Source organism: Sceloporus undulatus, chromosome 3 (genome assembly GCF_019175285.1).
Source record: "Sceloporus undulatus isolate JIND9_A2432 ecotype Alabama chromosome 3, SceUnd_v1.1, whole genome shotgun sequence".
Lineage (NCBI taxonomy): Eukaryota > Metazoa > Chordata > Lepidosauria > Squamata > Phrynosomatidae > Sceloporus > Sceloporus undulatus.
The window spans coordinates 221,883,260-221,907,638 of NC_056524.1; the positions used below are offsets into that span (position 1 = coordinate 221,883,260).

General features: G+C 43.1%; 1 protein-coding gene across 4 annotated transcripts in view; it reads right to left on the reverse strand.

The window, feature by feature from the left end:
- EPHB1 (EPH receptor B1) overlaps positions 1-24,379 on the reverse strand; it is a 585,803-nt gene that overhangs the window by 440,243 nt on the left and 121,181 nt on the right. For 2 of the 4 annotated variants that reach the window (XM_042457580.1, XM_042457581.1), the window contains exon 1: positions 16,851-17,341. The exons of 1 other annotated variant lie outside the window; for it this stretch is intronic. In XM_042457580.1, the coding sequence (XP_042313514.1) occupies positions 16,851-16,923 (73 nt within the window). In that variant the 5' untranslated portion in view covers positions 16,924-17,341. Of the gene's footprint in view, positions 1-16,850; positions 17,342-24,379 lie in introns of those variants that run through there. One more of the 4 variants, XM_042457578.1, reaches the window with a different exon arrangement.

Here is a 24,379-nt window from a genome sequence, read left to right on the forward strand (position 1 = left end):
TGCTTCCTTATTTGTTTTACTGTACCAGGAGGTGTGTGTGTGGGGGGGTTTCATTCAAACATAGGCGTTTATCACACTGAGGTTATTGGAGCTAAGATCAGAGGTGAGTGCGGGTCGAACTATGCAAGTTGACGTTATAACGTGACTGTTTTATCACACCTGGTTGCCCATCCGTTGCCCTTCTGAATCGAAGAGGAATCAAATCGAAGGAAGTCACGTGATGTGGATTCAGGCAAAGTGGAGTGAGTGTAAATTGTATTTCCACACCGGTGAATACCATGGGGGATTCAACAATTCGAATTGGGACCCTTGTGCATGCTCAGTGGGGCTCTGGACGCATCCTGAACCTTTGCACTTACGGGGTGAAGAAGGGAGCCTGGCTCCACTTTCACGGGAATGACAGCTTCCCCTTTCTTCCTCCCTTCTAGTTTCCCATCCCTGGCAGCCAAATTCAAAGGGTCCTCTGTGTCAGAGCCCCCATCCATTTCATCCACATCTACATCTATCCTCTTGTCATTCTCCTCATCTATTCCATCTGCATCTCTCCTTCCCTTTGTAGCAGTTGCCTTCTCTTAGGTTGCATCCACACTGGGGAGATAATCTGGTTTAACTCCACTTTAACTGTCCTGGCTCAGTGCTATGGAATTCTGGGAACTGCAATGTCCTGAGACATTGAGCCTTCTCTGCCAGAGAGCTCTGGTGCCTCAGCAAACTAATAACTTAAATTATTATTGTTGTTGTTGTTGTTATAATTATTATTTTAAAAATAAATTATTATTATTATTTTAAAAATAAATTATTATTACTATGGGAGTTGGAGTTTGTTGTGGGGTCCTTGGCTCGAGGCTATGGAATTCTGGGAGTGCCATCTCTGCCTCCAGCCTCCTTTTTCTTTCTCTTCAGATCTGTCATCTGGATCTCCATTCCTAGCCTCACGTGAAGGATAGGGAATGTCACCTATCTCTAAATGCTCTCTGCTTCATCCAAGTGTATCACCCACCGGCAAAATTATTGTTGTTGTTGTTGTTGTTGTTGTTATGATTATTATTATTATTTGCAGTGAACAGTTTTTTATTAATAATAATAATAATAAAAATTTTCTTTCACGGCAAAAATAACCAGTGTAGAAACTGCAGTTCTACTTGGAAGTAAATCCTGCCTCCACCTTGGCCCCACTTTGGAGGACATCCTGCCCCCCACCCCCAAAGAGTCCTTTAGAAACTTTACTAACCCCACTCTCTCTCTTTGCCCCCTCTTTTCCCTTTCTGTCTCCTCCTCATCTCCCCCCCCCTCACCAACATGTCTCCTGTCCACATTAAAATGTGAATGCATTTATTCAGGGGGAGCAACAGAAGCAAATGGGGCAAAAATGCAGCACGGCATCATGGGAAATTTGCAACCCAGGGGTTTTGCAGTGGTGTTCAAGAGCACAAGCAAATTGGAATTCCACAGCAGACCAATCCACAGTGAGTTCGAACCGAGCCTCAATGCGAATCCCGTCAATACACTTATTTAGCGAACTCGCCAAAATGAGGAGCCAATAAGGACTCAGTTCGGAAGCCCCGCAGAAGCACCACACAAACAGCTCCCATTGAAAGGAACCAGGTGTGAAAATACACAGCGTTATAACATCAATACGCATCGTTCGATCCGCACTCACCCCTGATCTTAGCTCCAATAACCTCAGTGTGATAAACGCCATACAGTTCTGCAAATAATGCTGGGATGGTACAATGGGGGAAGAGCCAGCAGACCCACCTACTGGTGATGATACCATAAAACAGCAGCAAAGACAGTTGCAATTGCATTTTGGCTCTTCACTTTTGTCTGTGGTAGGAATACGACAGTGAATCAAATTTAACACAGAGGGGAAAGAATGTGCAAAGCACAGGGTTTTACAAATCAGCTTGCCAAAGCTTTCACTGAATCTACTGAGTAAGTAAAAAAATGACCTGACTGAGTCTGGAAAGATTTTCAAAAGAATCAAGTAAGTATCATAAAATGGTGTTTTCTTTATAGGGCCTAGGAGGAAGAGTCTCACTTTGACTTGAAATCAAATAAGGTGGAATAAATTGCTATATCATACCTCACACATATTTCAGCCAAAATTTCCTTTTCTGTTGGAAATATCTCCCAGAATATTACTTTATTATCAAAGTAATTTCCTCAATAGACTACAAATAATAACACTTTTCTTTGTAAAGTTTGGGAAGGTTATGATTAAAGTTCTTGAGATCCTAACAGGGACTACATAGTGCAGGCAGGCATAAAGAAGCTTCTGGAACTCATTTAAAGGCCCCATGACTCTGGAGCCTTGACAAAGGAATCAGCCGGGGCTGAGTGAATGTAGGCACAATTGTTTCACATGGAGCATGGAGAATTGCAGCATGACCAACAAAGAGAAACTGTTAAAGCATCTAGCTGTGTTCAGAAGAATTGCAGTTTGAATGCTGTGTTAAAAAGCCTTGATAAAGGGACTGAGTAAGAAAGTCAATTATAAATTATAATCCTAAACAATGCATCTGATCTAAACTCATTTTACTCCCAATCATGAGCTAGACTGAACCCTTCTTAACTGTTCTGTAGGTCACATCCAATTGTAGCAGCTTTCACCAGAGGCTTTGTCATATTCCTGCAGGACTAATCTCAGTCCAGAAAGGTCTCCCAGAAATATCCAGGGTGGATTATCCTGCCCATGTTAAACAACCTTCCTGGTTGTTCAGCACGCCAGCTTCTCACAGATCATTTGCTCATTCTCCTAGTAAGAGGTTTAGCAAATGTGGGAAACTACCTGCTATATTAACACTTCACTTCCTTCCAGTGTTCCAGGGTGATGCTATATTCCACCCATAAGATCTGAGACCAAGAGTTCAATCATAGAAAAGCACTGGTGGGATCTGATGGGGCACTGAGGCCCTGGCAAAAGACTGAGTGCTAAGGATCCCTGGTGGCACAGTGGTTAAATGTTGGTACTGCAGCCACAACACTGTGAGTTCGATCCTGAAAAGCTCCAGATTAACTCAGAGGCTGTGCAGACCGGCCATTAAGGCTGGCCTGGGGGCGGAGTCGGGGCGTGGCATCCATACAACGCACACCCCAACTCTGCTCCATGGCAGTATGATGCCGCTCACCATTCCACATGGCATGCGGTGTCAGGGTGCTCCTCTGGCACTGCATTTACATGGCACAGCACCAAAGGAGCACATTAAAGCTGTGGCTATCTTGCCTTTTCCAAGGTGCAAAAAAGGAGCGGCTTTTTGCAGCTCCTTTTTTTGCCCTGCAAAGCCCAGATTGGGGCCATGGCGTGCAGTTGCCGCAGCCCCAATATGGCTGAAAAGGGGCAGCTGCATGCTGCCCCTTTAGGGCTGTCTGTAGAGCCCCTTAGTTTCATAAACAGCATATTTACTTTTTTCAATAAAATATTGTTTTTTAAATGGTATGAGACTCCCATATTAATCCAAGGGGAAAACAGTTGTGCCTCAGGTAGCTAAAGTTTAAGAAATACTGTATTAATGTTTATAGGAACATAGAATCCTCCCATAACCTTAAATGCCTTTAAACTCTACAAAAGCACTACTTGGTAACCTCATTCTATCAGAAATCAATGGCAGTCAAGCAAGGTCGATGACTTCACTCTTGTTCAGTTGTTCCACTACTGCTTCTGGCTATTAAGGAAGAGCCTAGATGCTTTTGAAGACATCAATCGAACCCCCCCCCCCCCAACTTCCCATTTCCAAAGCTACTCAACAAAAGGATGATCTGGCTCCTCAAAATAAAATCCAGCAGCTCCTGAAAACTGAAGCCTTTCAGAAATCCAGGTAGTGATGTGCAGAGCATTATTCTAGCACCACTTGTGTGGCCAGATTTTAATTACTCTATGAGAACAGTTTAGAAATGAAGTGAGACATTGAGGACATTTGAGAAATCTCTTTTGTTGGAAGAGATGGCTGGAAATGTATGGGAGAGATGCTTCATTGGGCAAGGAAAGACTGCAGCTCAATGGTAATGTTTACTACACACAGTTCAATCCTTGGCATTTTTAGATAGCACTGGAAAAGTGGGCCACTCATATAATAACAGGGGTGAGAATCATGTGGTCCTACAGATGTTGGTGTACTTGCAACTCCCACCAATCCTAGCCAGTGTAACCAATGAGAGTTGTAGTCCAACAAAATCTGGAAGGCCACATGATTCATGGAACTCCTAGAATTGCTGGCCACTAGTCATGCTATCATGGCACACTGAAATGACATTGGAAGTCCAAGGCTGGAGAAATGCTTTTCTTCCAAAATGATTCTTCTGTGATAATAGCAAACAGTTTTCCTCTTCCAACCAAACTTGGTTTTGCCGTTTGCCATATCTGCTGTCAACAGGAAAGCAAGAGGAAAGGAGGATGGATATGGGTGATGGCAGAGATCTATATCTTGCCTAGTAGACGGAGAAAGCAGACTAGAAAATGGTTGAGGCCGGGGGCTCTTTTACATCAACCAGTTATAGCACTGATTCCCCTATCTGTCATGGCTTCATGTTGTGGGATCCAGGGGGGTTCGCTGTGTCACTAAAGCTCTCTGGCTGACAATCCTCAAAATCTTTCCCTGCAGTGCGAATCCCAGCATTCCATCAAATGGAATTATGACAGTTAAGATGGAATCATAGAACTATAATTGTGTGATGTGAAAGGGTCCCGTGCACACTCCTTTATTTTCCTCCCCACAGGGAAGGAAATATGGGTTTGTTAGGGTCCTGACAACATCAGAAATGAATAAAAACTTTATGTGTCTTCTCCAAAAATGACCAAGTAATACCAGCAACTGACTGGAACTCTCTGGGTTTAGTATATGGCAGAGGGAGGCCCTGGGAAAAACTGTTCTTTATATGCACATCCCTTGATATAATTTTTTAGCAGTGCTGGTCTAAGCTTCCATCCTTCGCCTCTTCTGACTTGTCATGAAGTTAAGAGTTATAGGGCAAAACTTATTTTCTCAATGGCCACATCATCAATCTTTGGGGTGGGGAGGAGAGTGACATGGGAGAGAGCTATAAAGAGATCCCTTGGAAAAGCTGTGGAAAGACTGCCCCCTTGGGAATCTTCCTTGCCCTGTCAGTAGATTCTCCTTCTGATTGAAATTTGTACTTCTGAAGGGGAATTTCCTCCTGCATTAAGACACACACATGGTTACACACACACACACACACACACACACACACACACACAACATGTTAACAATACAGCTCTGTGCGCATTCACTCAAAAGCAAATCTGGGTGTCTTCAGTAATGCTTAGTGCTTAGTAAGTGTATTCAGGATAGTGAAGAAAAACTCTATTTTTGCCCAACATGTCTTGTCTGAGTGACCTCCAAATGAGGTTATAATGTCACTAAGTAGGCCAGAAGTCTAGTTTCCCCACTAAGAATTGGGCCTAAGACAGCTGTTTGCAGCCTTGGTTACCACTGCTACAAATTGAAGCTTTCTATGATATTTTAAGAGCCTTCACATGCCAGTAAGACCACGTCCTCTGAGGGAGAGTATGCATAATCTTTGCTCGCTTTGGTAGGCACTAATTGACAAAACTAGTGCCACTGGAGTCAATGGGGCTATTTGTTTTAGTAAAGCCTCATTTACTTGAATTAGGCTGGCATAATTTAGACCATAGCAATTAATAAACGCATTTCAGAAAAGGTGAATGAAAAAAGATACAAAACAAAGTGAAAAGACAAAATGGAAAATGGAACACAACTACAGCATCCTCCAAAGTTTTTACTCGTTTTATGAGTCAGGAAAATACACAAACAAAAATGTGGCACTTCAGGATTTTGCCAACCCAGAAAGCAGTCCTTGGTTCAGCGGCAGCTGTCCACCCTGTCTTATAAACAATTGGGTAAAATAGCTGCTGCTGGCAACCTAACAGCTTCTTCCCACCCACAATACCTCTGGGATATATCCACACTGCAGAGTTATCACCCTTTGATACCATTTAACTGCTGCGGCCCCATTCCATGGAATCCTGGGATTTGTAATTTGGTGAGACAGTTACTATTTTCTAGTCCACTCCATTCAATAGCAGTACAGTGGGCCCTTGTTATCCACGGGGGTTTGGTTCCAGGACCCCTGTGAATAACAAAATATGTGGATGCTCAAGTCCCATTAAATACAATGGCATAGCAAAATAGTGTCACTTATATAAAATGGCAAAATCAAGGTTTGCTATTGGGAATTTATACTTGTAAAAAATATATTTTCAAGCTGTAGCTGCTTGAATACATGGATAAAAAATTCATGGATAAGGAGGGCACCTTATTCCAAGCCCCTCCAAATACTACATATCCCAAGGTTCCATCATACCATGTTGTATGCCTTCAAAGTTGTTTCTGACTTGTGGTGACTCTAAGGTGAGCCTATTGTGGGATTTTCTTGCCAAGATTTGTTCAGCTGTAGTTTGCCATACTTTCCTCTGAGGCTGAGAAAATGCAACTCAACCAAGGTCACCAAGAGGGTTTCCTTGGCTGAGAAGGGATTTGAACCCAGGTTTTGCAGGAATTCTCTGGGGATTTGTTTGCCACAGGAAGAGTTTAAGCTCCAAACTCACAGTCTTGAAAGCCTCTCTCCATTTCATGTTGATAACAAATCCCTTCAAACTGAGATCTGGCTCAGAATAGCCAGTCCTCATCGTCACTAGCCAGCCCTTCAGTTCCCAAACAAAAAGCCATTACCTGTGGGAGAGGGGAAGAGTAACCTATGATAGGAAACACTCACCTGGGGTAAGAAAGCCCATGTAAATGATGCTCTTGGGCACATTTACCAATGTCATTTCTTGCTGGGGGCAAACAGTAAGAGTTTTATCTGCATATCAGTTTAATGAGAAGCTGAGGAAGCTACACAATACATGCTCCCTGGCAAGAAACCACGAGCATTTTCATGAGCATTCTTCTTCGGTTATACAAGGGTTCCCAGGACCTAGCACATCTTTAAGCAGGTCCTGTGTGTGTATGTGTCTTCAGGTCACCTGTCAACTTATAGCAACCCCATGAATTTCATTGTTTTCTTAGACCTTGTCTCCATGAGCCAAATAAAATGCCCTCTCTTAGTCCACTCAATGAGGAGACCACAACAACTGGTCCAGACCCTGGTTCTGGTGTGAAGAGACCAGATGGACAGTCCATTCAGCATCAGAAATGGGGTATAACACCATTAAAACACATAAAAATTACTATTTGCTCCGAATCTTCTGGGAAGATCCAGAGCCGTCCATTCAGACACAAGGCAGCTGTTTGAAATATATCCCACCCTGCCACCGAGTGCTTCTGCCACTTACTTATTCTGAGGTCAAAATAAAACACCCTCAGAGTGCCTTCAGAGTGAGGGTGTTCTGCCCTCAGAGTGAAGTGACCCAAGGTGGTGGTGAACACACTGGGTGTCTGATCGCACATTTGCGATCAGCCACCCAGCATTGGAATTGGGAGGCTTTGTAACGGGGGTGGTCGGGGCAACTCTGGAGCCAGGGTACTCTGGGGTGCCCTGTGCCATGCAGACATGACTTTAGGTAAGGAATATTTAGAGGTGGTTTTGCCAGTTCCTTCCTCTGAAATGTAGTTTACAGCACCTAGTACAGTTAATCCTTGTTATCTGCTGGGGTTTGGTTCCAGGATCCCCTGTGAATACCAAAATCCATGGATATTCAAATCCCATTAAATACAGTGGCACAGCAAAATGGTGTCCCTTATATAAAATAGAAAATGAAGGTTTGCTATTTGGAATTAATACTTTTTTTCAATATTTTCAAATTGTGGATACTTGGATTAAAAAAAGTTTGTGGACAAGAGGGCTGACTGTATTCATTGGCAATCTTCAATCCAAGTACTTACCAGGGCTGACCCAGTTTAGCTTCAAAGATCAGACAGGATCTAGTGCCTTTAGGGTCTTTAGGTAGTAAACAAGTACCTATTGCCATTAACCTCATTCCCTTTATCAAAGACAAGGCCATACAGGGGGGCTTTGGAGGAAGAGGAGTGCATGTCATAACCACTTGTATGCTACTCCTTTGGTTTAGTTTGGTTTGGTTTGTGTTTCACTCAGCTATCCCAGAAAATTGAACTTTTTGAGGGGTTTAAGCATATATTCAAAGAACAATAGGGGGAAATGTTTTTTCACAGCAAGCTGAGCTGAATTCACCCATCAATCCTTTGCGCTGGGCAGTAATCATTAACTCCCCCTTCCACAAGGACATCACTTACAGAAAGACGCCACACAGTCCTAATCATTCAAAGGCCTCAGAAGATCCTAGTATCTACTCCAGAAGGCTAACACTCCAATTTAGATAACTTATACCTTTGTCCCAGCATCTCCAAAGGAATCAAAACAAAAAAACCTAAATCAGTGCACTTCAGTCAAACTTCATTCTTGCAGACATTTAAACCACTGTCAATGTATCCTAGAGCAATTATTCAGTAATCTCAGCAATTTAGACCAATATGGCACAGTATTCTCCAAAAGTAGGTACTTGTGTCACCCTCGGGGCCTAACCATTCTGTTCTTGGCAGAATACAGCAGACACATTATATCCAAACAGTGTGTGAGAATGATTTACAAGTCTGGACTGGAACATCAGCCCATATGGCTTGGTGAAATGGGATTCCATAGAATGGAATGCCTAAGGAGGTGATGCATTCTTTTCTTGTGCTTTTAAAGGAAACATTTGAAAGGAGGTAGGGTGGGAAACATTAAGCTAGGAATATTCTCTTCTAAAGAAAGGTGTTTGACCAGATGACCTAATAAGAAAGTTTACTTTTTTTCTTATAGGCTTCATACATGCATAGTTTGATACCTGCAACATCAAAGGTACATCGCATGTGTGAAAGGACTGTGGCATTTCATACGCCATAGATGGAGCTCCTGTATCATTTCAAATGAAATGTTTTACTTTTGAATTTTAAAAAAAATATTTTTATTTTTCATCTTTTTCTTTTATTCTCTAAATGCAAAAACAAAATAATATTTATGAATACAAACACAGAAAGATAATACATCATTAAGATTTCAAGACACAAAAACCACTCTATAGTTTACAGATTCAAAGACTACTCTGATGAACCATTTGAAAAAGGTAATGAAAGAAATCCCAGTAACCTGCAGTTGCCAGTTCTAATCAGAGTCCAGATGTAAGACCTGGACTGTTGATGTTTCACAATTTTAGTTGTCTTTTAGCTCAGTTTTCAAGCATTACTCAATCCTGCCCACTTAGTCTACTCTTTAGTAGAATGAAGTTCTGCTCCTAATTCCCCTGTCAACAAGAGAAAGGCTTCTCAGTTGCAGCACCCAGTAGAACTCCTTGTCAAAGGAAATTCATCAGACCTATCCTCGGCTGGCATTTAGACACCTGGGTTCCATCAGTGGAATCTGGGTTCACCCACTGAAACTGAGCACTGGGAGAACTGGGACAAATGATGGGAAATACTTCTCCACACAGTGCCTACTCAAATGGTGGAATTTGTTAGCTACCATAACATGAGGAAACAGCCACCAAGTTGGAATGATTTACAAGAAGATGAGGCAAATCTCTTTCTCTGGCTTTGCTTCGCGAACAAAGATTCAGGAAGGACTCATCCCATGCTTTGTACAAGTGCGTTAGTGACTAAAAAGGCCAATCCAGGACAAACAGGTCCGGTTGCAGAAAGCACAGTGGAAAGTCTTCTTGGGTGATGTTTCCAGGTTGCGGTTCTTTCTGCGTTGTCATTTCTCTTCGAGACTCATTTGGCGTGAGCTTTCGAAAAAAGCTGCAGCATCATGGATAGTGCGTCTCCATGCCTCCCGATGCAAGGCCAGGGCAGACCATTGTTGGTGATCAATTTGGCCAAGCCTGAGATGTTGTTTCAGGGAGTCCTTGTATCTCTTCTTTGGGGCGCCCTCTTACGCTGACCCGTGGCAAGTTCACCGTAGAATACTATTTTTGGGAGGCAATGGTCCTTCATCCTAGAAACATGTCCTGCCCAGTGCAGCTGCGTCCTCAATAGCATGGCCTCAATGCTGGTGATCCCTGCTTGCTCAAGGACAGCAACATTCGTCACATAGTCAGTCCAGTGTATATTTAGAATTATGCGTAAACAGTGCTGATGAAAGCGTTCAAGGAGTCGTAGGTGTTGGCGATAGGTGACCCATGTTTCAGACCCATAAAGGAGAATAGACAGTACAATGGCTCTATACACACTGATTTTTGTGCTTCACCTCAAGTGTTTGTTACTCCAGACTCTTTTGTGAAGCCTTCCGAATGCACTATATGCCTTTGCTAATCTTTGATCGATCTCTTTATCAATCTTGGCGTCTGAGGAGAAGATGCTTCCCAGGTAGGTGAACTGCTGAACAGACTTGAGCACAGATGTGCCTACAGTGATGTGAGGATGGTAGTGTTCTTCCTGTGGTGCTGGCTGGTAGAGAACTTCTGTTTTCTTCAGACTGACTTCCAGTCCAAAGAGCTCTGCAGCTGTTGCGAAACGAGATGTTAGGCGCTGCAGAGCTGCTTCCGTATGGGCAACGAGGGCAGCATTGTCAGCAAAAAGCAGCTCACAGACTAGATAGTTTAGAGTCTTAGTGCAGGCCCTCAGGCGGCTTAAGTTAAACAGGCTACCATCAGTACAGTAGCGTATATAAATGCCGTCTTCTTCTTTGAGATCTGCCGTAGCCCTTTGGAGCATCATGCTGAAGAAGATTGTAAATAGAGTTGGAGCGAGAACACAACCTTGTTTCACACCATTAGTTATTAGAAAGGGCTCCAAGAAAGCGTCGCCATATCTGACTTGACCTTGCTGGCCTTCCTGTAGCAGGATGATCATTTTGAGGAATTTGGGGGGGGGGGCATCCTAGTCGTTCCAGGATCTGCCACAGACCTTTTCTACTCACAGTGTTGAAGGCTTTGGTGAGGTCGACAAATGTTACATAGAGTCCTTTGCTCTGATCTCTACATTTCTCTTGCAGTTGTCTAAGGGCAAATACCATGTCTGTAGTGCTCCTATTAGCTCTAAAGCCACATTGGCTTTCAGGGAGAAGTTCTTCTGCAATAGCAGGGACTAATCTGTTCAGCAGTATCCTTGCAAGGATTTTTCCAGCAATGGAGAGCAATGTTATACCTCGATAGTTTGAGCAATCCGATTTTGCTCCTTTTTTCTTGTACAGGGTGATGATGACTGCGTCTCGGAGATCTGATGGCAGTTCGCCTTTTTCCCAGCAACTCACAAGGAGCTCATAGAGTTTAGCATGGAGCACATGACCTCCATGTTTCCAAATGGAGGCAAATACATGCTGGATAAAACTAGTAATGTCTATTAGTCATCATAGCTATGTCTCAAATGCAGAACTAGAGACATTCCTCCTCTGTGCACAGTTGTGGGGGAACAGAAGTGGGAGGGTGCTGTTACATTCAGGTCCTCTCTGCGGGCTTCCCATTGTCATCTGGTTGACAACCATGGAAAAAGGATGCAGGATTAGCTAGACCTTTGGTTTGAATCAACAGGACTCTTCTCTTCTATGAGAAATATTATCTTGTGTCTATCATCAGTGATGGCCTGGATGAGAATGAACAAACTGAAACTATATCCAGGTAAGACAGAACTGTTTTTGGCCAGTTAAAAGACAGATCAGGGAACAGGGATTCAGCCTGTGCTGAGTGGGGTAACACCTCCCCTGAAAATGCAGATCCACATCTTGCTTGTACGCCTGGATTCAACCCTAGGCCTCAAAGCTTGGATTGAAGTGCATTTTCACATTTAAGGCTTCTGCAATTTAAGACACTGTATCTGCCCACAATGGCACTTGACTTAGTAACATCTTGTTTAAATTACTATAATGCACCATACATGGACCTGCCTTTGAAGAACATTCAGAAACTTCTGCTTGACCAAAGTATTGCATCCAGTTTTGTGCTGGCTACAGGGAGCACAAAACTCCCTTGTGCAATAACTCCACTACATGTCAGTCTGTCTCTGGGCACAATTCCAAATCCTGGTTATGACCTATAAAGCCCAATACAGCTCAGGTCCAGGTTTTCTGAAAGGCCACATTCTCCCATTCAAACCAGACTTTGTTTTGAGATTTTCTGTGGAGGACCTCCTTCCTGTCCCACTGTTCTCACAGTTAATGTGGTAGAAGGAGAGGGCCTTCTCAGTGCCTGCTCAAAGGCTCTGAAACTCCTTTCCCTGCAAGGTTAAAGTGGTACCCTCCTTGCTATCTTTCTGCAGGCAGGAAATGCCTTTTTTTTGTTTGTTTGTTTCAGCAGGCCTTGAAAGACTGGTTGCTTAAGGGGAAAGGGCTTTGGCTAATGTGCTGGAGTTTCTATTTGCTGTTTTTCTTGTCATTCTTTAAAGATTTTTAACAGGGTTTAACTTTGTGATAGTTTTAACTTTTTAACTTTTGTGTAATTTTAGCTATGTTTGTTTTAACTGTTGTAAGCCGTCTTGAGTCCTGAACTGGAGAAAAGTCAAGATATAAAGAGGAGGAACAGGAGAAGAAAAAGCAATTCTCAGGTAGTTGCTACTACTCTTTTTTGCAATAGAAGGTTGAACTAAGAATATCGGTTGGAATCTTGTCAGTTAGTCCCAACTAAAGGAGACCCATAAAACAATTACTTAATAGTGAGTCAACACATAGGTTAATCCTACGAAGTCAATGGTTCTACTCTAGTCAGGACTGATAACAGACTTTAGTACACTATAATTAACCTAATAAATAAAATATATACATGTTACATTTTCTTTCTGAGATAGTGAAAAGATGTCTGTTTTTTTCTGGTGTTACAAAATTCCACATTTTCTTTTAAAATCTCAGTAAAGGGGAGATCAGGATGAAATTACATCATCTAGCCAACGCAAATTGAGTGCCATTAGAAGTTGTGGTTGTGGATATTAAATCTCTGTTTATATTAGGCATTAGAATTGTCAGCACTGAATCAGATGACAGCAAACATCTACTGATAGGTCCAGAAAAGCCTATAATCATGCTTCAAAACTCAGAAGCCACAAGTCAATCCCACCATATATGTCACAACCTCCTTTTCAGCTGAACCCATTCACACTTTTCAACTGGCAGTCATCATAAAATGAACAGAAATTGAGTGTAAAGAAATCAAGGACTTTATATACATGCTCAAAACAGGCTTGTAGTTCTAGAATATGTGCATTTATACAAGGTTTTAAGGTTATCAAGCTGTGAGCTGAAGAGATGGAGGACAGAATGAAGCTGGCATGTTCTGCTTCAACATTCCATAATGCTGGGAGCCTGGTGTCCTCCAGGCGTTTTACACTACAACTCCTATCTGTTCCAGCAAACACATGCAGTGATTTGGGACAGTAGGAGATGGTATCCATAACATCTCCAGAACACCATGGTTGCCCACCCTTGTGTTAAGCAGTACCAAGATCTTTCAACAATGGGAGCACAAGCAAAAAACAGCAAGGATGAAGTCATCTAACCAAAAGTCCTCATTCTATAAGTAAAACTAATAGGAAGGCATTCACCTCTCTTCCTAAGAACTGCAGTGGTCTGAATGGATCAGGTCATAGAAGTACTGTATTATGCTACCACAGCTTGGCTTTGTAATTTAACATTTAGCATCATGCCTTTATCCTCTAGTCTTCTCTACAAATGCTAACAAATTCTCTTTCTGGCACAAGTGCAGTCATCCTATTATGATGTGGGATTGTTTGCCCACACTCGTTCTCTTTTCTCTCGGTCCTTACAATGGAGTTCCAGTCTCTGCCACAATCCTAAAGCCACCCTATTCCAAAGCAGTATTGTGAAACCATGCAGCACAACCAGCCCTGCCTTGCCACTCCCAGCTATTGTCATGTTTTTCCCCCTTGCTTTGCCAAGATCTAAGACATTTTTCACTATGGTTACTAGGAATTACCCGATAAGCAAAGCTGTTTGCCCTGGGGTTAGCTTAAATCTGCACTCTTGAGATTTCCAGAACAAAAAGAAAAGATGGGACAGGGTTGGAGGAAGGGAGAAATTAGCTGTAATCCTTCATAATTTGGTGCTGAAGTACAGGTTGATTCATATATCTGCTTTCCACACAGATAACAAGACTACCAGACTGTGAGCAGTTTTGTGTGTGGTAAAGTATCCCTGTGGAGGGAGGGTATATGTGAATGGCGGTTTACCTTTACCTTTAAAGTATCCCTCTGGAGAGAGGATATATGTGAATGGTGGTTTTATGGCCTCAACATCAAGTTGCTTCAATGGTTTCCTGAATACACTGTATTATTCTTTTTTAAAAAAAGCTTTAAGGGGATTTTCTATAGAAACATAGGCTGTTTCTGTTTTAATTTATGAATGCACTGGGTGCATTTTTGTACTTATATACTTTTTTTAAAAGTTATAAATGTTTAAAGTGTTTGGTAAACAACAGGGAAAAGGGAGATACAAAAAACAAAACAATACTTTACAGAATTGCTGAGCAAAATTCCAAAGAGAGTTTCTTATGTGAAATCCAAGCCTTTGTATATTCCCCCCAAGAAGAGGCATGGTCTTTGTGTTTTCTTGATCAAGCCTTAAACATTTGGGAACTTCCTGATAGTAAGGGCTGTTTGACAGTGGAACACACTCCCTCGGAGTGTAGTGCAGTCTCCTTCCTTGGAGGTCTTTAAGCAGAGGCTAGATGGCCATCTGTCGGGAATGCTTTGATTTGGATTTCCTGCATGGCAGGGGGTTGGACTGGATGGCCTGTATGGTCTCTTCCAACTCTATGATTCTATGATTCCCCCCCCCCCCAAAAAAAAAGCATTCTCCTTCCTTTTGAACAAGACTAAGATGTAATAAAAATCAGTGGAATCCCAGCCACATAAATCAGACTTTCTCATTCTAAGTAGCCAGGCTATATCCCAGATATGCCTCCTCACTTTCCTGGTTCAGTCCTACTGTCCTGTACACTTAAATGGTCAGTTTTGTGCACAAAAATACAGAAGAATATGCATGCTAGCAAAAGCCCTGCATCAATTCCTTTTTTGTCCCCTCTCAGAAGCAAGAAACAGAGAGACGGTTTCAATTGCAAGGGTCGCCTTATCGCCTCCGCAGTTCTTCTTGCTTTCTAATTGTCAGCAGGAGAGACTCCAGCAACATCCAGAGGCTTCTGACAGTGAACAGCCGGACTCCTCCCTTGCATCTAGCATTTTTTTAAAAAAAGAAAGAGCCCCTGCAAAGCCAGCCCAGCTAGGAGGAGAAGAGTACCAGAGGATGAAAAGGGGGGGGGGGGGGGAAGAGGAGAAAGAAGATATCAGAAAGGCTTCTTTCCCAGCTAACAGCATCCCTCCGCTGCATGTGTGGGGAGACTGAAATGTGGACCCAGAGCCCTAAACAAAAAGCAGGAGTTTGACTGTCACCCTGTTATTCACAATCACAGCAGACAGCCCCAGGGGCTCTAAAGAGCATGATCCCTAGGGATTCAGAAGGTGAGGATCTCGGCAGAGAGGTTTCCAAAGTTTTCTGCTACCCTGTTGCATCTGAGAAGCAGGGCAGGCAACTTGGTGACTCAGGGCCAGGTGAGCATCTTTGGAACTTGGTCCTTCATCACCCGAGCATCACTGGCAGGGCTTCTCCTTCTCCTCTTCCTGCTTTTGATTCCTGAGGATCCAGCCTTGCAACTCTTTTACAGAGAAAGAAAAGAAATGGGGCCTCTCCAATGGGAAGAGAACCCAAAAGTTTCCTGTGTCTGAAAGTTTGCGGAGGTTCGCTCCCACGACCCCAGCCATTCCCCCCCCCCACCCACTCTTTGTGGCTGGGGAAATAAATCCACTCCATCTCTCTTTGTGGGGCTGCAAAAGTTACTTTCAGGGGATGCTTTTCACCCTACAATATAATCTTGGGAAGGAAAGGCAGTGGATGGAGGGGACTTTCTGCTACTCTGGGGGTGGAGGGAGCTTGGGATGTATCTACATTGTAGAAATGACCTGGTTTGACACTGCTTTAACTGCCCTGGCTTAATGCTATGGAATTCTGGGGATTGGAGTTCACTCTGGGGCCACTACAAACTCCAGTTCCCAGAATTCCATAGCATTGAGCCAAGGCAGTTAAAGCAGTGTCAAACCAGGCCATTTCTACAATGTGGATGCAGTCTTGAAGTCTTGGATTGAAGGCAAAAGGAAATGATGTACCTGCCCCATCCAATGATGTATCTGCTCCAATAAAGACTCCAGCTCCAGTCTATAGCCCTGGGCTGTACGGTGGTGGAAGAAGGTGAGCTCCACATCTGGAATATGTCAAGGCTCAAAGCCATAGCAAGATCAGTCCTTCCCCACCCACCCTCCTTCCTCCCCCTGAGTGGACCCATGGATCCAGAGAGAAAAGAGGTAGGTCAGAAGGGCCAAGGTGGGCTCTGGGGTCAAGGCACCCACAAGTCAGGTTTTCCCAAAGGCACCCAAAGGGAGGGAAGGGATCAATGCCGGGTCTTGCCTTAGTTTCATGGCCCATCAATTCCCCCCTCCCATCTTATCCACACCTTAGAGGTCCTGTCCTCCATTTCCACTGCCCCTCCTGGCTGAATGTCCTAAAGGTCCTCCATCCTGGTTCCACAACCCACCCATAGTTGTTAAAGCGGTGTTAAACTGGATCATACCTGCAATGTGGATGGACCCTTGCCTTTGCCATCCCTCCAACAAGGTAATGAGGGGGTTCGAAAGGAAAGGAAGGGGGAACAAGAATCAGAGAGAAGGAGGCACGCCTTCTTTCTTTGAGAGGAAAAGGCAGGCTTTCTTCCAACTCTTGCACCCATCATCCCCAACCAACCTAGAGGGGGGAACAAACAGCCTCCAGAAAAGTTTCTCCCCCCCCCCCAACCCAACCCACCTTTCCTCTGCCCCACCTTCTCTTACCTTCCACAGCTGTGATGGCCGAGGCCAGGCAGAAAAGCACCACAAAATCCAGTGCCATGGGAGCCCCAAGCATGACTGTGATGATGATGATGATGCAGGAGATTTTTTTAAAAAATAGATTAAAAATTCATATATATAAAAAGATAGTTCCTTTGTCGGACCAGGTTTAGTTCCTCCTCTCTAGTAGGTGGGGGGGCTTTTTTTGGTCCCCTTCTTGTTTGTTGGTCTTCCTTCCTTCTGTGTCAACATAGATCCTTGCGAAGAAGTCCACTTGGGAATCGCCGGGGAGGGGATCCGTGTCTAGGTGCGTGTGTGTATGGGAGATCGCGTATCAGTACGGGCGTGGGGTGTATCTGTGTATGTGTGTGTAGTGTGTGTGGGTGTGTGCAACCCAGAGTAATCCTCGATGCTGGTGTCACATTGCAAGCGGTAGGGAAGTGTAGAGTGAGCCCCAGTTCAGCCACTGAGGATGAAGGGAGGGGGAGATTGAGAGAGAGAGGGTGCCCCCCCATCCATCCATCCATCGCGCACTAGCCACACTCTGCCCACCCCCAGCGGATCCTGTCCAATCAAGGAATCAAGCCCACCAAAATCCCCCAGCCAATCAGCGGCCAGCCCTGGCTTCCATACTGGAGATGGGAGTTTCAGAGAAACTTTTGCCTTCGCTAGAGAACGAAGGCGAAAGCAGGCGCCGCCAAGGAAGGGAAACAGCGACTCCTAGTGGCGTCTTTCCGCCACTGCGCCTCCTCTGGACACTGAGAATTATTATTATTATTATTATTATTATTATTATTATTATTATTATTATTATTATTATTATTATCATCATCCATCAGCATCATCATCATCATCATCATCATCACAGCCATCTCCTCCCAGTACAGGGACCCAAGGCAGCGTACAAATCGAAAACAGTTCAAGTAAAAACACTATAAAGATGCAAAATATTATTTATTTATTTATTTATTTATTTATATCCTGCCTTTTCCCAAAGGAAAAAGGCAGGTTACATAAAAGAGACAAAATACCTAATACGATGAAATCAAAGTTTGATATCCCTTATCCCATACATAAACTAAAATGACAACATTATAATTACGCTGAACGCTAAACTAACCACATTATAAATACAAATTAAAATGATTTTATTTTAAAATGAGACAAATTTAAAACAGGCAGGATTGGGGAGGGGACTTTAAGGAAAAATGAGGGCAATCCAGATCTTTATAATGGGAGGCTAGTCCGGGCAGGCCTGTCTAGAAGATGCCGTAAAAGGCTGGATGTGTGAGAATAGAGTGAGGCTTAATTCAGATAAGTCAGAAGTGCTGCTGGTCAGTAGAAAAACCAATCTAGGGTTTGGATCACAGCCTGTTCTGGATGGGGTTGCTCTCCCTCTGGAATACCAGGTTTGTGGCTTGAGCCTGCTCTTGGACCCAGTGCCACTCTGGAACCGCCAAGTTGTTGCAATGGCCAGGAGTAGCTTTGCCCAGCTTCATCTGGTGTGACAGCTGTGCCATCTCTTAGGGAAGGCAGATCTGGCCAGAGTGATTCATGCCTTAGTTACCTCTCAATGAGACTACTATAATGTGCTCTATGTGGGGCAGCCCTTGAAAAGTGTTCAGAAGTTGCAGCTAGTGCAAAATGCAGTAGCCAGGCTGGTGTCAGGTATGAAATTTAAAGACCATATAACACCAACCGTGCAATAACTGCACTGGATTCCAATTTGATTCTGAGCTCTGTTCAAGTGCTGCTGTTAACCTACAAAGCCCTAAAAGATTCTGGGCCAAGAGATCTGAAAGAGCACCCCCTTCCACATGAGCCTGCCAGAAATTTGAACTTGTCACAGGAGGCCCTGTTGTGTGTCCCTGCACCTCATGAAGATAGGTAGGTGGATAGACAACACAGAGCTTTATCTGTGGCAGTGTCTTGACTGGAACTCCCTACCAAAGGAAGGAAGTCAGCCAAAACAGTGCTGTTCTGCATGGCATTCAGTGTTTGAAACTGCTGTTTTAACTTTCAAAACTGGATTCTAGGATTGTTTTTAAATTGCTTTTAGGAGATTTTAAAAGAATATTTTAATATGATTTCAAAATGTTTTTATGCTCATAATGTTTTTATTGGTTTTAATCTGTTCATTGCCTCACTAACCCTTGTGGGCTGGGAAGAGATACAGAAATACTTCAAATAAATAATTCAGACCAAATAAACAAGACTGGATGCCCTTCCAGACACACAATTATAACAGGATGATTCCATTGTAACCATCACTACAGTTTGGGGAGGCACTAGAGCTCTCTGATGAAGGATTCTAAGTGGTCCTACCTAAAGTACAAATCCCATGATTCCATTTGGTGGAACCATGGCAATTACAGTGGAATCAGGGCTCTAACTGCATATTGTGAAAGGGCCCCAGGTCAACAAAATGAGAGAATTTACATGCTAAGTAATATCCAGACAATCAAAAGACCTGGCATAATCCCAGCCTTCAGGGCCCAGAGATTTTCTCAACCCACGGCTGTAGCGACAAGGCCTTTCCTTGGCTTTGGATCATTTTAATCTCACTAATAACCCCTAGGATGGAATGACTTTTTTGTCACAACAGGAACAATAATTTTAATTATGTTTGGGCAGAGCAGAAACCTCCTTTCCATGTGGAGAATCAAAAGAACATTGTTGAATATTTAACAAACTACACAGCAGAGTAAAGACTGTTTGTTATCTATTTATTCCACAATGTTAATTGTGCTCAGTGCAGAGCATTATATGATGTTTAGGCATCATTTCCCCTTTTGTAATTTCTAATCAGTTTATAATAGTGTGGCATAGTGGTTTGAGTTTTGAACTATGACTCTGGAGAGCAGGGTTCAATTCCCAGCTCAGCCATTAAGCATACTGGATGATCTTGGGCAAGTCACATGCTCTCAGCCTCAAGGGAAGGCAATGACAAAACTCCTCTGAACAAATCTTGCTAAGAAAACCCTTGATAGGTTTGCCTTAGGGTCAGAAAATGACTTGAAGGCACACAATGCACACAGTGGTTTGTCCTCTGGACTAGGACTCTGGAGACCATGGTCTGAATCCTCACTTGGCCATGGAACGCCACTGGTGATCATGGTTAAGTCACACTTTTTCAGCCTCAGAGGATGGCAATGGCAAGTCCCCTCTGAAGAAACTTGCCAAGAAAACCCTGTGATAGGTTTTTCTTAGGGTCACCATAAGTCAGAAATAACTTGAAGACACAAAATAATAAAGTTTATAACAAACCATACAACATTACAGAGTCTCAACAATGTAACAAATTACAAGACTATGTGAAACAGAGATCAAAACAATTTAATAAATAGCTGATAAAAGCCAGTATTTTTAAGGAACAACAAAAGGACCTAGTCATTGCTGAGTGGCATATCTCACACAGTCATTCCAAAGAGTTGTTGGAAATTATTTCTTCCTGCACCACCACCCAGCACAAAATTTACTACACTGCGGCGCGTTACACACACGCTAAAAGTACGTGTTAGGGTTAGGGAGGGGCATATTAGGGTTAGAAAGGGGGATCTATTCTAAACGCCCCTCAACCCTAGTACGGACTGGGTCCGTACAAAATGGCAGTGCCCTTCCACACGAGCGCCACCATCTTGATATTGCGGATGCATAGCATCCAGACGTCGCGTGGTGGAAGTGACACCGCGAGTGCGTGACTAGCGCCTTGCAGCGCCACTTCCAGGGTGCAGAAAGAAGTGCCATTTTCGGGCTTCTTTTTTGCTGCGTCCAGGAACTGTGCGGTTTGGCCGCTGTGGTTCCCGGACGCAGCAACCGGCGGTGCCAGCAGACCGCCGCTTTCAGGCAATCTGTAATGCGCCTGGCATTCATTGTGTCAACTGTCACAACAATTGCAGGAAGATATCAGCAACCAAGACATAGCCGTGCATCCCAGCATATGGCAATTCAGTTCTCCTTCGTACTGCTCATGTATGCTCAGCAGCATGAAGATGCTATTGTGCTCATCTGTGGAATTTCCACTGGGATATCTTTCCACTGTGGGAAAAGAAGTACAAACTAGATCAGCCTCTGGCATGTTCCAGAACAACTCTTCCTAATGTTCTTAAGTACCATTAAAAAAAATGGACAAAAGGAAGGATGAAGATGCAGCAGCTTGAAAGAAAGCACATAGCTCTCTACGCACATGGGTTCAACAGCCACAGTGAGGAAAAGAGTCTCCTACCAAGCTGAGAAAGAGTTCTTTTTTCACTACACAGTTATAGCACTATGATTCCAACTACCATATCAACAGTCTATGGAATCCTGGGTTTTCTAGGTGAGGAAAGTGTATTTAGAATTCTTAGCCAGAAGGCTCTGCAGCCTCCCCAGAAATTTGTGTGTGTGTGTGTGTGTGTGTGTGTGAGTGAGAGAGAGAGAGAGAGAGAGTAGATGTGGGTGCACATGATGACATAGGCATGTGTAAATGCAGTGACACCTGGTGGCTAGCATGTCAGTGGGGTGGTAAACTGTTCTAAATTTTATTCTGAAGTCTGTCTATCTATCTATCTATCTATCTATCTATCTATCTATCTATCTATCCATCCAATGTCCCACCCTTTTTTTTTTTCCAGTGATGGACCTCATGGAGGCTTACACGTTATTAAAACCAGTACAGATTAGGAAATCTGAAAAAATATTAGTAAAAACATAAATATACAGATTATTTTAATAACAATTAGAGTTAAAACCACTTAAAATTCATTAAAACATAGTATTAAAAAAACCTCAACAGAACAGTCCAGCATACCATTAAAACCATCACATGGAGGGCGAACTGGTAAAGTCTTGTGCAGAAACGGGATTTTAAAATCCAGGTGTTGTTTGTCAGATGCGTTAGTGTGAAAGCGAAATAACGTGAAAATAATCCAAATGTAAAGCTCCTTTGTATTTTTGGAATTTAGAGAAAGTAAAAAGGAGCTGGTTTTGATGGCTTTGCGTTTGGGTTATTTTTGCGTTATTTCGCTTTCATGCAAATGTCGCCTGAAAAACATCCCGCAAATGTGGGTTTTTTCAACTTACTGAAAAACAACCCTCAAATGTGGGTTGTTTTCAGTTTAAATTTAGTTTATGCATGGGATTCATTCCATGTGATAAACTCCATAGTCAATTCCTAAAACCCTGAGAGGAGGGGGGGGGGGGGGAAATCAGAGACTCCAAGTCTTGTGCCTCCCCACAAGGGTTCTGCCTCATAGTCTCAAAACCATTGCTCTTAGGCAATTAGTTCCATTGCTGTCAAGAAGGTCCTTCTAATGTTCAAATAAAATCTACTCTCCTGTAACTTAAAACCATGAGACCAATCCTCTGGTGCAGCAGATAGCAGGCCTGCCCTTTTCTCTCTACAACAGCCCTTGTGGTATTGAAAGAGTGCAATCACGTCACCCCTGTTAAGAGTCTGGTGTCAGCCCTTAGTCTTCTCTTCGCCAAGCTGAATATGCCCGGCCCCTTCAACCTCTCCTTGTAGGTTTTATTCTCCATACTTCTTATTATCCTTGTTGCCTTTCTCTAAATTTGCTCCAACCCTAAACTTAGAAATTATGCTTCTGTTAATGCAAGCTAGGATATTATTTGCTTTCTTTGCTGCAGCATCACACTGCTGGGCCATGTTCAATTTATAATCAACAATAATCCCAAGGTCCTTTTCACATGTAATATAGCTACCAGAGGTTTCTCCTATCCTAAACCTAGATATTTGTTTTTGTGGCCTAAATGTAGAATATTACTGCTGAACTTCATTTTATTAATTTCAGCCCAGTTTTCTAGTTTATCTTTCGAATTCGGTTTCTATCTTACGTTTTAGTTACCACTCCCAGTTTTGTATCATCTGTACATTTGATATGGATTCCCTCCATCCTATAATCAAAATCACTGATAAAAAACATTGAGGAGTGTCAGCCCCAGGACAGAACCCTGTGATACTCCACTTGAGACTTCCTTCCAATCTGAAGCACAGCCACTGATGACAGCTCTTTGAGGATGATTCTCCAGCCAATTATGGACCCATCTGATGCTGTTTCCCTCTATTCCACATTTAGTCAGTTTACCAATCAAGATATCATGGGGGACCTTATCAAATGTTTTGTTCTGGTCCAGATAAATTACATCCATAGCAATCCTACAATCTACTAAAGTGGTGACCAGATTTTTTAAAAAAAAAAACAGATATAAGATTAGTTTGGCAGGATTTGTTCTTGACAACCCCATGCTGGCTCCTACCAGTCACTGCATTGTTATCAAGATACTTGCAGACAGACTCCAGTGATGTACTGAGATCAGGCTGACTAGCCTATAGTTTCCTGAATCTTCTTTTTTGGCCTTTTTATGAAGAGAGGGACAATGTTTGCTCATCTCCAATCTTCTGGCATCTCACCTATTCTCCAACACTTCTCAAAAATGGTGGCAAGTGGTTCTGCAACTACATCAGCAAGTTCCTCCAGAATGCAAGTAATGGGAAGAAACAGTCTAGCTCTAGGAGTGACTGTACACAGAACAAACTGGATCTCTGTCTTTCTCAACTCAGAGGGCAAAGTGACAAGAGAAGTAAGATTGGGAGTGACAGATCACAAGCTGAATCAAGTCTGCTTATTAATATGCATCTCCTGTACCTTGATTTTCAGGCCCCTCCCCAGAGAAGAAGGGCGAGAGTGCCAGTAAATCAGCTGCTGCAGTATAGAGTGGTGATATTTTATGTCTCTACATGTGTTTTATGGTGATAGAGAAACATTAGACCCTTTCTCTTCAATCAAAATGCATAAATAAAAAGTGCTAGTTTGACTCCCACTCACCAGGGCCTGTTCCCCCTCTCAGAACTTCTAAATAATGTGCTCCACACATTGTGGAATCAGTTCATAGGGGTTTGCATTCATGCCAGTGGTATCTCTCTCAGCTGGAAGGTTGCATGCATACACATGTAGGTTTGAATATTTTCTGGGATCCTTTACAACCCATCTTCCTCAGTCCAAGTTGCATTTCCTAGAATGGATTGAACAAGATGTTTTTTGGACTACACCTCTAAGAATCTCCTAATCAGCATACTGGTGGGAGGATTCTGGGAGGTGCAATCTCTGAGTGCCTTTTTCTAGCTTTGTACTAGCTTTGTTCCGTGACTGCACAGAGGGCGTTTTCTAGCTCAGCCCTGCAGCTTTGGAACTCTCTTCCCGGTGAGCTCCGCTCGGTTACCTTCCTTGACCTGTTCAGGAAGAAGTTAAAAACTTTCCTCTTCCAATAGGCTTTCCCCCAGATGTTATGAGATTTGCTCTCTCCCCGTTGCACCAGCACTTTATGCTAGTTTGTTCGGTTTTATCTTGTAAATTTTTACTCTGCTTTTAATTAATCTGATGTATTGTTGTGGTTTTTATATGAATACTGTTTGTAAATTGTACATTGTGTAGTACTCTGTTGTAACCCACTTTGATCTCCCAGGAAAAGCGGGCTATAAATAAACAGTTTATTATTATTATATAATGTAGAGGAGTCTCCCTGTGGCCCCCTGC